Source organism: Helianthus annuus, chromosome 17 (genome assembly GCF_002127325.2).
Source record: "Helianthus annuus cultivar XRQ/B chromosome 17, HanXRQr2.0-SUNRISE, whole genome shotgun sequence".
Lineage (NCBI taxonomy): Eukaryota > Viridiplantae > Streptophyta > Magnoliopsida > Asterales > Asteraceae > Helianthus > Helianthus annuus.
In genome coordinates this window covers 32,190,301-32,203,622 of record NC_035449.2, presented here as the reverse complement: position 1 = coordinate 32,203,622, position 13,322 = coordinate 32,190,301, and the positions used below count along the sequence as shown (strand labels likewise).

Below are 13,322 nucleotides of genomic sequence, written 5' to 3'. Positions count from 1 at the left end.
CTTCAAAGTATTATAAAAGAAAATGTCTTAATAAAAACTTTAGATAAACATAAAAATAGAGTAGAAGATTAGGTTCATATGAATAATATTAATTAAAAAGGTTAAATATAATAATTTAAATGTAGACATATAAGATTTTTAAATTTTAAATTATATTTTTTATTTTTTGAATCATACATAGTTTTGTTCCGAAAACCAAAATTTCGGTTTTAGTTTTGCCAAAAAACCAAACTAAACTGTGCATACCCCTAGTAGACATAAATAATGTGTCTACGCTATATAATGTCATAGTCATATTAGACTATTGGGTATGGGGTGGGGGTTGGCCATAAACGCCCAAGTCACCACCCCGGGTGGGCTTCGGTTTGGGCGTGGCCCCTTGGGCGGGAGTTTAAGGTCGGGCGTTGGACGGGGCTATGAAGGTGACATGGTGGGATGTGATTGGCCAACAAAACTAGCCGTTTGGGCTAGCCGTTGGGCATTTAAAAAAAAACCTTTTTTCCTATATAAATACATTACCATATTTAACTTTTTTCTCACACAATATCAAACACATAAAACACAATCTTGCCATGAGTTCTTCAAGTTCAAGTGAATCGTCATCATCATCTGATGATGGTGCGGAAATATTTCTACAAACGACCGCGACGGTGGTGAAAGCTATCGTGGAAGACGATGAGGAAGAGACTTCGCAACCTAAACGTAGGAGGTACATTGCACGTGAACGGCACACCGCTAACAATTTGTTGGTAAGCGATTATTTCTCAGCGGAACCTAAGTATGATGAAAAATGTTTAGGCGTCGTTTTCGTATGAGTAGAAACTTATTTTTAAGGATATCTAGAGATCTTTAGAAGAAATATGTTTATTTCCAACAAAAACCGGATGTAACCGGGCAATTAGGATTTAGTACGTGGTAAAAGGTCACGGCCGCACTTAGACAGTTAGCGTACAGGCTACCCGGGATTTAGTACCGGGCTACCCGAGATGCTAGGTAGTTTAGATTGTATGAAATGACCTTGGGAACTTTGTCCAACCGCATGGCAAGGCGCTCACACGAGTGGATTTCACGGGATGCCAGCCATCATGCTTGAAGCGGTTGCGTCCCAAGATCTTTGGATATGGCATGCGTTCTTCGATATGCCAGGTTCACATAACGATATTACCATCATAAACCACTCGCCCCTTTTCAATGATCGGGTAAATGGTATAGTACCCAAAGGAAGTTTCTTTGTAAACAGGGTTGAGTACGTGTATGGGTACTACCTAGTTGATGGGATTTACCCGGAGTGTGGGGGGGGGGGGGTTTGTAAAATCGTTAACAAGACACGGTACCATAGATCCAAAGAGATTAAAGTTTAACAGGGTACAAATGGCTGCACGTAAAGATGTCGAGCTAGCGTTCGGTGTTTAAAGAAAAGGTGGCGAATATTGGCAATGCCTTGTCGACTATGGGACAAGGATCAGATTGGAAACGTGATGTACGCATGTATCATTCTTCACAACATGATTTTGGAGGATGATGGTAGAGCGGTCGTTACCTACTATGATGACGATGACCCCCAACCAGGTAACGTAACAGTTACAGACGAAGATAAAGCGTCAAATGAATTTTTGATCAAGTCAAGGGATATACATCACAACCTTCGATCTGATTTGGTGGATCATGTTTCAACCTGGATTCGAAACCGACGAAGACGACGAAGAATGATTGTTTTTATTTTGATACTATGTTTTTTTGTAATTATTATGTATGTTTATGTAGTTTTTAATGGTTACATATATATATTAAAAAAAAATTGAAGTGGCTTGGCCACGCCAGCCCAGCCACGCCCACCATACCCCTAGAACTTGGGTTTGTGTATTGAGTGCCCTCATAATCCACGTGTCAACCCATGCCCTAAACCCCCGCCCCACTATACCCCACGGTCTTAATAAAAACTTTAGATAAACATAAAAATAGAGTAGAAGATTAGGTTCATATGAATAATATTAATTAAAAAGGTTAATATAATAATTTAAATGTAAACATATAAGAAAGATGTTTAAATTTTAAATTATAGTTTTTATTTTTTAAATCTTACATAATTTTGTTTCGAAAACCAAAATTTCGATTTTGATTTTGCCAAAAAACAAAACTAAACCGTGCATACCCCTAGTAGATATAAATAATGTGTCTACGCTCTATAATGTCAGTCATATTATGCACATTAATAACTATTAGCAATTTAGATTAAAATAAACAATTACAAACTTTAAAAAAATCATAGAAAAAATATAAAGTTAAGATATTTGTTATACCAAAACGATAAGACTGGAGGGTATGTGGGCTGGCCTTAGCCCAGCGAAGCCCGGCGCTGCACCCTCACACCGCCCCCTGATGCTTGTCCCGACTTCACCGTCGCCCAGAAGACGTGCTCGTCGGCCCTCTCCTTCACACACATACCTATACATACATACATACATACATACATACATACATACATACATACATACATACATACATACATACATACATACATACATACATACATACATACATACATACATACATACATACATACATACATACATACATACATACATACATACATACATACATACATACATACATACATACATACATACATATATTTAGTCACATCCTTCACCCCTTGGTCCATCATCTTTAGACCAATCCTCACTCCCAATGACGTGGCAGGTGACGTGACGGCCCATCCTCCCCACAATATACCTTCCAGTCTAATGAGATAAATTATTATGTGAGCCTCGTGTTCAAAAAGTAAATAAACAATATGACTGATTGTGTACACAATGAATCAATCCATCAAATGATGATCAAGCAAAGTATTATATTATAGTAAAAAATAAAAAAAGCATAGTGCTAGATTTTGTGAATTTATTCAAGTGATTACACCATCTTCTTTCTTTGACTTGTGTTCATATAATACTGACTTGTTCCCTCCTTTAAGCATAGAACATGAATATTCGTTTATTTTATTGGTAAAAGTGATACAATAGCCGCATGTTTCAAATATTTTTGAATTTTTAAAGACTATTAATGCACAAGTAACCCTCTTTAACCGGAAAAAGGTTCATGATATTATGCTACATTCCTGTGGAGAAGATCTTCAACGAATATTGTTTTTAGCCATGTATAACCTTTTTCACTATTCCCTTTTATACTTTATAAGTTTCCATTTTTTCTATTCTCATATATATATATATATATATATATATATAGAGAGAGAGAGAGAGAGAATGGTTAAGATCGTAAAACAAACTTAATCACCGTAACGTTCTCAAATTGATGACGTCATCAGTTTTGTGCCCAAAATTACATCAGTGTAAATCAAATTTACATGTCGAATAAACGCCGCCTCGTCAATTTTTTTTTCACGAATGTCTTAATTAGATGTTAATCTACGTTTGTGTAAAATTTGGTTGAAAAACTCACACGAGAAGTAGGAGTTATCATCATAAATGATTCATATATATATATATATATATATACATATTTGAATAGCAAACGGAACGCTTCATTAATCGAAAGAAAACAAAAGTACAGACCCCCAGCCAGAAGCTGGGGAATCAACAAGAAAATACAGAAAAAAAAAACAAAATATTAAAATCCCACCAATCCTTTTGTGTTATCCTATTAAATTTAGATTTCATCTTCACACCTTGGTAGGAAGTTCTTTGATATCCTCCACAATAATCTGTAACCCTTCATGTTTCCCTTTGAACACTTTATCATTTCTTGCTCTCCATAATGACCATAACGTTTGGATTGTGACTGCATGTATAACCTTTTTTATTTTCCAATTCCTCTGAATATCGTTGATATCTTTCATAAGTTTTTTCAAGTCCCCATCGGTATCTATTATTGGTATCTTTATCCAGTTGGTTATCTCCTCCCAAACTCGTTTTGCGTAATTGCATTGAAGCAGAATATGAACTGCAGTCTCGTCGGCTGCACCGCATATTTTGCATACGACTTTCGGGATGTTTACGCCTCTATTTCTAAGTGTCACTGCCGTCGCTATTCTGTCTAACATGGCTCGCCAAGCGAACATGATGCTCTTACTAGTTGCCCACTTATATATATAGTGAGCTTCAATGGTGAATCTAAAAAAAGTGGGGAATCGAGGAAAAAATGCATTTAATATGGTAAATATATATCATAAAAATTAAATTCAACATGTAAATCTTTTTTTTCAATTTTTTGAAGCTTTTACATATAAAGATATGCATAAGCCATTCTAATAAAAATATTATTTTTTAAACCTTTTGAACTGTTTTAAGCATATTTAAAAAAAATAGATATTGAAATTTTATATTAAAAGGGCTTTTACATGTATTTATATATAATAAAACTCTGGAAAAAAATTGAAAAAAAATGATTTTTCACATGTTAAATACATGGTTTCCTACTTTTGTTGAGATTCCCCAATAAACCCACCCGTATATATATATATATATATATATATATATATATATATATATATACAAACACACAATAGGTTAAGATTTAATGTATTATACATGTAGAATAAATGTAATGTTATAAAAATTTGTATTGCATAATGTGAATAAACACCTGTATTACACAAATTAAATAAAATATAATTTAAGAATAATATAGATAATAAGTATTTATAAATGATTAATAAGTATTCATGATTAAATTTATATTAGATATTTAAAAATTATCCCTTTTAGTATTATTATAGTTATTTAATATAAAGAGAGAGATAAAATTTTAGATAGCCTAAAATTATGACATGTTTCCCCTTAAATTTTTTTAATTTATTATATACACTATAGGGGTGGAGATACAATAGGAAGTTTATTTGGCTAAGAAGGCTAGGAAGTGATCTTGACCATCCATTTAGTTAATCAAGGGCTAAGATTAAATGATGGAAATTGAAGGGAAGAAAAGAGGCGCGTGAGTTTGTTTAGGGGTATTCTAGTCAATCCAAGGCAATAGTTTCTCTCTCCTCCAATTCCCCCCAGTTTTTAAACGTTAATAACTCTTTCATACGACATTATTTTTTTATAAAAATTGCACCAAAAAAACGAGCGTTTTTTTATCTTTAAAACGAGTATACTATTGCTATATTTTCAAAAAAAAATTTTGAAAACCCAGTTGCGTAAAACGCAATGGAAATAACCCAGTTGCGTAAAACGCAATGGAAAAAAAAAAACCTAAAAAATGAAATTTTTCTAAAACGCAATGCACCAAAAACACAAAGAATTGTCTTATTTGTAAAACGCAATGGCCAGAAAACACAAAGAAATGTGTTATTTCTAAAACGCAATAGCCTAAAAACTCAAAAGAAAGTGTAGTTTCTAAAACGCAATTGACTGAAAACACATAAAAATGTGTTTTTACCTAAAATGCAATGCACCAAAAACACAAACACATGTCTTATTTCTAAAACGCAATGGCCAGAAAACACTTAAAATGTCTGTTTTCTAAAACGCAATGGACTGAAAACACATAAAAATGTGTGTTACCTAAAACGCAATGCACCAAAAACACTTCAAAAATGTGTTTTTCTAAAACGCAATGGCCAGAAAACACTTAAAAATGTCTTATTTCTAAAACGCAATAGCTTAAAAACACAAAAAAAAGTTATTTTTCTAAAACGCAATGGACTGAAAACATATTAAAATGTGTTTTACCTAAAATGCAATGGATTAAAATACTTCAAAAATGCATTAAACACCATCATATCCATCAACAAATAAACTTTCATAAAACGCAATAAAGTCGATCAGCTATACATCTATCATTTACATTGTTAAAAGAAAGCTAAAAAGAAAACAACTAAGAAAGAAATGCATTAAACAAAACAATAAGCACAGGCATCTCACAAAATGATAACAGAAGTTATAATAATATTTAATATGATATATTCCATAAAACGCAACGAGACATGATATAAAATATTTAATAATGTTTTGTAAAACGCAGTGAAACCAAAAGACTTCATTCTTTCACCTCACTTCATACTAACCTTATTTTGTCTTTTATTAATCTCCACATTCCATTCAACCATCATTCCATTCAACCATCATGTACTCTGTGTTAATTCCTCCAAAAAACACAACAGTGTCCCAAAATTAGAACCATCGTTGTCAACCAACACCTTGAATAGACGGAGTTGTTGGTGGTTACGGTCGCCGGAACTGAAGATTCACCTCAGGTCGTCGGAACTGAAGAAGATGGAGGGCCGCGGAAACCGAAAAAGACGATGTTGATGACGGTGGAGGGTCACCGGAATTGAAAAAGACGTTGATGTTGATGATGGTGGAGGTCGTCGGAACTGAAGAAGATGGAGGAAGTGGGTTGGGGTTGGGGTTGGGGTTGGGGTGACGGCTGTGATGGCGGTGGGCGGTGGACTGGTGGTTGTGGTGGTGTTGGGAAGGGGAGATGAACCATATGAATATGCTGTCTTTTTTAAGATCTAGCTTAAACGGGAATAATTTTTGTTTGACTAAAATACCCTTCCACTTTATTTTAAATGTTGCCACATGTCGTAATCTTATTGCTTCCTATCCTTCCTAGCCAAAATAAACTTCCTATTTGATCTTTTCCCTACACTATATAGATCTAAATATAGATAAGGGTTTATTTTCATAGGAAACTATTAAAACACATGTGTAGTTTAGCCAAGAAGCATAAACGTTCATATATAATCACCTATTAGGTTATATACACATGTACCCTATGTTATGTTTTTAATTACGTATCACATATATATAATCACATTGTTATAATTGTTCAAAATCAAACACTATAGTAGCGTATGACGTAAAAAAAACCCCCCCGATTTTCTAAAAACAACCCTTAACTATATTAAATTGACATGAATTTTAGTCAATTTCTACAACAAATACTCAAAAATATTTGCGGTTTTTAAATGAGCTTTACAATATATTTTGAAGGGTTTCAATATGATCTTTTATAGAAATGAAGCAATAAGAACATTGATCTGAATCAAGATTAAAACTCAATACGTCTAAATATCATAGTATATCTCAAACAATTTAAATTAAAAAAAGTTTGTAGGATGTAAATATAATATTTAAGAACCTTAAAGGCTTATAGTCGTAATTCTCCCAAATCTTGTATGACATATTATAAAAAATATAATTTTATTTTTGAAAAGCTAATTGCGTCGCTATAAAAGGTTAGAGGGGTATTACATCATTAGTGATCCATTTTGTCACATCACTTATAAGCTTTCTCAAAATAGAGAGATGGGAAAGGTTGTGTCTAATTTTATTTCATCATCAAGGGATATAAAGCATATGGATTCTTCCAAAACATCATATAAAAAGATCAAATTATTCGGGTTTGAGATTGATCCTCACAAAAATAATGGATCAACGTTCAAAGGGTTAATTAGTGAACAAGAAGAAAGCCAGCATCTATCATCCTCATCAGTCTCCTCCAAGAATGAAAAGTCTCCAACGGCAACTTTTAAAGAAACAAAGAAGTTGGAGTGCCCATATTGTTTCAGAAGGTTTTTAAATGCGCAAGCGTTAGGCGGTCATCAAAACGCGCATAAAAGAGAACGAATGAAGAAGCAAAGGTCACTATTACAAGCTAGAAAAGCCATCATCGGTCATTACCTCCAAACCTACGACCAGAGTATTAATAATGATGTGATCAACATAAGTTTTCATGGTTATTGTACAGGTGAATATAGTGAACCAGATAACATTACTTTTGGTTTGTACGATGAAGACCTAGTATCCTTTAAGGAAACATACAATTCTGCTTGCAAGCATGCCACAAGCTCAAGAAGGATGTTTTGTTTATCATCAGATGATTCAAGGCAACCTTACAAAGATGTGGATCTTCAATTGGCTCTAAGTTCAGACTCCACCATGTAACCGTGTTTTTTTTTAATCATATGCTGCTTAGATAGATTTGGTAATAATTGTTTTGAATAAGTAGGGAACTTTGAGAGAAAACTTACAATTTCCTTTTGAAAATCCCATTAATCTTCTCGTTATCTTGATGTAAAAAAAAAAAAAATAAGATTCTATAACGAAGAATGTTAAAGCTCGTAACGGTATTTATGTTGCTTATTGATGAGGATAAGCAGAAAAAGCTTTTAATTGTATAGGTTTTGATTCATGTACTTCAATACTATTGTGTAAGCAAGGGCGGGCTCAACCTTTTAGGAGGTCTAAAGCGAGTTCAAGAATTGAGGCCTTTTTGTAAAAAAATAATAACCTAAAGTCAGTTGGCTAACGGTATAACTGACCAAATAAACAGGAGGGGTTGGGCGGGTAACATGTATTAAATGTCTACTTTTATAGTTTTCTTATACGAATAAAGATCTTCAATTCAAGTAGTTACCTAGCCAAATACAATTAGATCATAGTTTCTTTACTAAGTAGTTACCTAGCCAAACAGAATTAGATCATAGTTTCTTTACCAGAAATATAACTCAATTCTTGATCAAAAGCATCATTTGGATTATTGCATATATATAATTAAAGAATTAATTTATTAGATATTGTAGGCCCTTTGTAAAGTGTGGCCAAAAACCATTGCCTCATTTAGAGTATGTGTAAGCTAAAGTTAGAACATCTTCTTATATGTATAGATTTATACTGCTTTCACTAGTACAAAAGTGAGCAATGGATGCGAATAACAATTGCTAAAAGGTGCGGTTCACCCTTCAAACCGCATCTTTTGAGTGGTTCTTTGCTCTTTTGAGTGTTTCTTTGGTTTCACACGCACCATTGGATGCGGAAGTTGTTGACCCGCAGCTTTTGCTCCTAATTTTCCCCCACAAAATTTCACTTCCCTCCGTCTTCAAAAAAATTTAAACCCTAAAAACCTCCCCTACCCCCACAAGAATTCATTTCCCTCCCTCTCCAAAAAAATTAAACACCAAAAACCATTCCATCTCCCAGAAACTTCTCCTCTCCGGTCTCCACCATCTGCTCCCAAAAAATTAAATATCTCGAAGTCATCCACCATCCATCGAAGATCGAACGCAATAGACAACCGCCTCAATCTTCCTTCATCTTGATGACGGTCTTAATCGAACATCACGGGTCTTGAACACATTTGAAGAGGTGATGGAAACCCCAACCTTCTTTTATCTTTATATTGTCCGATTATCGTGGTGTGTATATCCTGTTTTATATATGTGCTATATATATGTAGTCAAGATTATCGGGGATTTGAAAATCTTTGAAAGAATAATTGTGTTTTTAAATCGGTTTGTTAGTATCCAGATATTTCATGTTGAAGAGACCCCGTAGAAGATGCGAGGGCACAACCATGGGTGGCTATCATTGTCCTGGTCTCGGAATCAGTCTTTTTTTCTCTCGGTAATCTCTCCTCTTTTTGACCTAGATTCATCATTGGTTTTTGTTGAGTGTTTTGGGGATTTATAGTTTAAACTTTAAAGATGACAGATTTTGCAGGCCTGGTAAGTTGGGAAATGGATCGATAAGGGATTGGGTTGAAATCTTTTATTTTGTAGTTGTGTGTATGGAAGCCAAAAAACCTGGTCAAACTGATGGAAGTTGGTTGGGTCTGTGGTTTAATAAGTCTAATCGTATAGTCGGTTGGTTTAAAAAAATGAAAACTGGTTTACAAAAAATATAACACGAATTGAAATAAAATAATTTTTATTTGACTTATATGGCAGAGTTTGTTCAGTTTCAAGCATTGTTGATCTACCTGTGATTTCTTGACACCTTCCAAAATCATATTCTTCAACTTGCTGTAGCTTTGATAGTCTTTGCTTAGGTGTTTCGGCTAAGCTTTGATACCCACATTTTGCAGGATTTGGATATAGGAGAGGCACCTTACCACTAGGTAGGGGTGTTAACAAGGCCAGAGGCTCGAGAGCTACTCGTGGTCGGCTCGGTTAAAAGCTCGAATGAGTCGAGCCTTAACGAGCCCGAGCTCGAGCCTGAAATAGAGCTCGTTTAGTTATCGAGCCTGAGCTTGAGCCTAAAATACAAAGCTCGTTTAGGCTTGCGAGCCCAAACGAGCCTAAACAAAATTTTAGTTTTTATATGTATAATATAATAATGATGATGATAACATTGGTGAGCCGAGCTTTGGCTCGCTTAATCGCTGTTGAAACGAGCTCGAGCCGAGCTTTTAGCTCATTTGAGGTTGTTCTTGAAATAGCTTGAGCCGATTCGAGCCGAGCTTGAGCTTTGGGTTTTACTTGTGAGCCGAGCTCGAGCTCAGAGAAGTAGGCTCGCACCGAGCCGAGCTCGAGCTCAAGCTTCATAAAAACATAACGAGCCGAGCTCGGGCTCGGCTCGGCTCGTTTACACCCTTACCACTAGGATGTCCTTTGGGTAGGTTATACAGTAATTTGGTTGGTATGGTGGGTGAGTTTTATTGTTTAGGAAATTGGGATTATGTAGTTTATGGAGGTATGAGTTCCACCATTGTTGGACAAGATCCGGCTCTGATCAGTTCATGCAAGCTTACTGTGAGATACTATGCTATTTTCACAAGGATGGAGTCCCAGTTCAAGGTAATCTCTTTCTCTAACACAGATTCTAGTACATAATCTACTATTTTTTCACCTACATACACCCCTAGAGAGAGACGCGGATAGAAATGGATCCTCTAAAGAGGAACTTGATCTTGACATGAATAACAACAGTATGGTTGATCATCAAGCTAAAGATCGGTACAGTATGTACGAGTTTGACAGCGTTGAGTTAATATGTTACTTTGAACGGTTATTAGTGATCCTTCATGAGAAAGAACTCACTTGGGTTGGGCGTCTCTTGCATAAGCATCATACTTGTGTAATTTTTGAACTAAGAATCAGTACGTCTTTAAAGCAGCGTCCACTCATATGGTCTGCCACTGTAAGTTCTTATATATTCAAGCAAAACATAGCTCTTATTTTTTAGATATATTTGTTGACGCTGGAATAAGGGAGTGATTCCTATCATTTTTCTTTTTCTGTTTCTTTAATTTGAAAGTTTATAGATTCACTCTGATTACTTCTTATTACATGGGCTTTATCATTCAATTAAAGATTCCATCTTATCTTATACATATATACACTTTTAGACAATTTTTAAGCTTCATTTTTAATAATTTAACATTATGTTTTGTTAGGCAATTTCTTCGGTTCCTGTTGCAAGTATTAATTGAAGACAAAGGTTGGGGTTGCAAGTATCAGTCTCTTAATGACATGTTTTTGTAATGCAGTTCGTGCCGCTATAGAGTTGGAATTTGATTTTCATATGGCCATCTACAACCTCAACATTGTTTAGGTTATTTCAACATTGTTTTGGTTAGTTTAACGAACTTTTTCTTCTCTACGATTCTAGTTGCAAGTATGGATTGAAGACGTTGGTTTGGGTTGAAAGTATGAAGACATCGGTCGGTTCAGGAAGTTACTGTATACCACTTTCATCTTTAGAGTTTTATGTATTGTTGTGTTACTTGAAACTTTTGTAATATTATGTTACTTTGAAACCTTTGTATTTTATATTCTTGGGTTATATTATACTGGTTCTAATATACATTTGTTTTTTTGTATATTTTATTTTAATTTTCAGACAATTTGTTAATCATGGGAATTTATTGGAAATTTGTAATAGAATTTATTGGAAATTAACAATATATATATATATAATTTTACTCTAAACACCAATAGATGCGGTTCTAAAACCGCATCTTTTGAGTATATTAGGAAAAAAGTAGTTTTTGTTAATATATCAAAAGATGCGGTTAAAAAACGGCATCTCTTGGACCCGCATTATTTGATATATAGCCAAAAGATGCCTTGCCATAAGATGCGGGTCTAAAACCGCATCACATAGCTAATTTAACCGCATCTTTTGATCAAATATGTACTAGTGTTTATAATTATATCTTAACCGGTGCAACCTCTAACCTTTTAATCTCTCGCGATAGAGCAAAGACTTGTCCTGTCTTATTATATCCTATCCTATCTTCTACGGATCCTATCAATAGCTTGGTGTGAGTTAGATTTTACTGAATATGTTCATTTGCTTGTTTTGTCGCAAATTAACTACTACTGCATGAGTGAGAGACATTTTAAGATACTTAATGCATAAGGTACAACCCTAAAGTAAGGGTAAATTAGTTTTTCAAACACTAAATACACTTTAATTCACTCATCTTAATTATACTTTCATTCTCTCATCTTTAACCAAATTACGGATAATTAATTAGTAGTTGACTTTATCTCCTTATAAAAATCTGACTACCCCCATGTTTTTAAAAGAACATAACTTTTATGTACGCTAATATTTTTTTTTAAAATACACCATAATATTCTTTTTAATTTGAGTATAGTATTGCTATAATTATTTTAATTAAAAATTTATAATTACGTAATTAACAATATCTATGGGTGAACAATAACTAAATCGTTAACGAAAACCAAACCGAAAACAGAGGAAACTGAACCGAAATCAACCAAAAAATGAAATTAACTGAAAACTGGTTAACCGAAAACCGAAATAACCAAGACCAGTTATTTGTTTTCTTTGTATCCCTGTTTAACAAAAAATAACTGAACCAAACTAAACAATTCATATTTCTATATATTTTTAGCTTTTATTTCTGCAGTTCATGTATTTCATATTTTATACATCCATTTCAAATATTTATACTTCCGTGTCATCTATTTATACATCTATTTCATGTATTAATACCTCAATTTCATGTATTTATACCTCATTTTTATTTATTTCTAAACAAAAGTTTTAACACAAATTTGGTTTGGCTATCAACCGAAGTTAAACGAAACAAACCAACAATCACCAATCTAACATAATAAATCAAACTGATCAAATGAAAACATATTGGTTAATAAAATAAACTAATCGATTACTTTATTTTCGTGTCCGGTTGAGGTTAATTTTAGTGTTACTTCTTAGATGAAACTGAAATGATGCTACATTTTATATGGAATGATTCGTTGATATGTTTGTGTGTGTTGAAATAGAAGAAAGGGCATAGTATCAATGGGGTGGTGGTCCCTTGGCAAAGATAAAGCCTTTAAACATTTTGGAAGAGTGAGGTCTTAGATTTAAGTCCCACAAACGACAGGAATAAAAGAAATTTGTCGTTAAAAAAAAGGGCATAGGCAATGCCAATGAAACTACGGGTACTCAAAGGGTCTAAATCATATAATTTTCTATTGTTATCCATAGAAGTTAATTTTACAGGGTTATCAATTATAACGGTTAATGGACCACTATTTTAGTATTCTACCAACCATGTTTTTTAAAATGGTAATGGAACTGGTTTAAAAACATTTTGATTTT

The 13,322-nt window shown here is 33.8% G+C and overlaps 2 protein-coding genes and 1 long non-coding RNA gene across 4 annotated transcripts; 2 read left to right on the top strand and 1 right to left on the bottom strand.

Moving 5' to 3' along the window:
* Positions 1-3,676: 3,676 nt before the first annotated feature.
* Positions 3,677-4,057, bottom strand: LOC110924087. Its single transcript, XM_022168125.1, has one exon. The coding sequence runs from the start codon at positions 4,055-4,057 to the stop codon at positions 3,677-3,679; it is 381 nt and encodes a 126-aa protein (XP_022023817.1).
* A 3,211-nt stretch (positions 4,058-7,268) lies between these two features.
* On the top strand, positions 7,269-7,976 carry LOC110924088 (zinc finger protein 5-like). The gene has a single exon (XM_022168126.2). It carries the CDS (start codon positions 7,269-7,271, stop codon positions 7,905-7,907), a length of 639 nt encoding a protein of 212 aa, XP_022023818.1. The 3' UTR covers positions 7,908-7,976.
* A 681-nt stretch (positions 7,977-8,657) lies between these two features.
* LOC110925780 lies at positions 8,658-11,544 on the top strand. 2 transcript variants are annotated; one of them, XR_004886536.1, is made up of 3 exons: positions 8,658-9,107; positions 9,263-10,537; positions 11,137-11,544. It is a non-coding gene; the product is annotated as an uncharacterized LOC110925780 (long non-coding RNA). The 2 variants fall into 2 exon arrangements; XR_004886535.1 differs by having other exon boundaries at positions 8,666-9,107; positions 9,263-11,544.
* Positions 11,545-13,322: the final 1,778 nt, after the last annotated feature.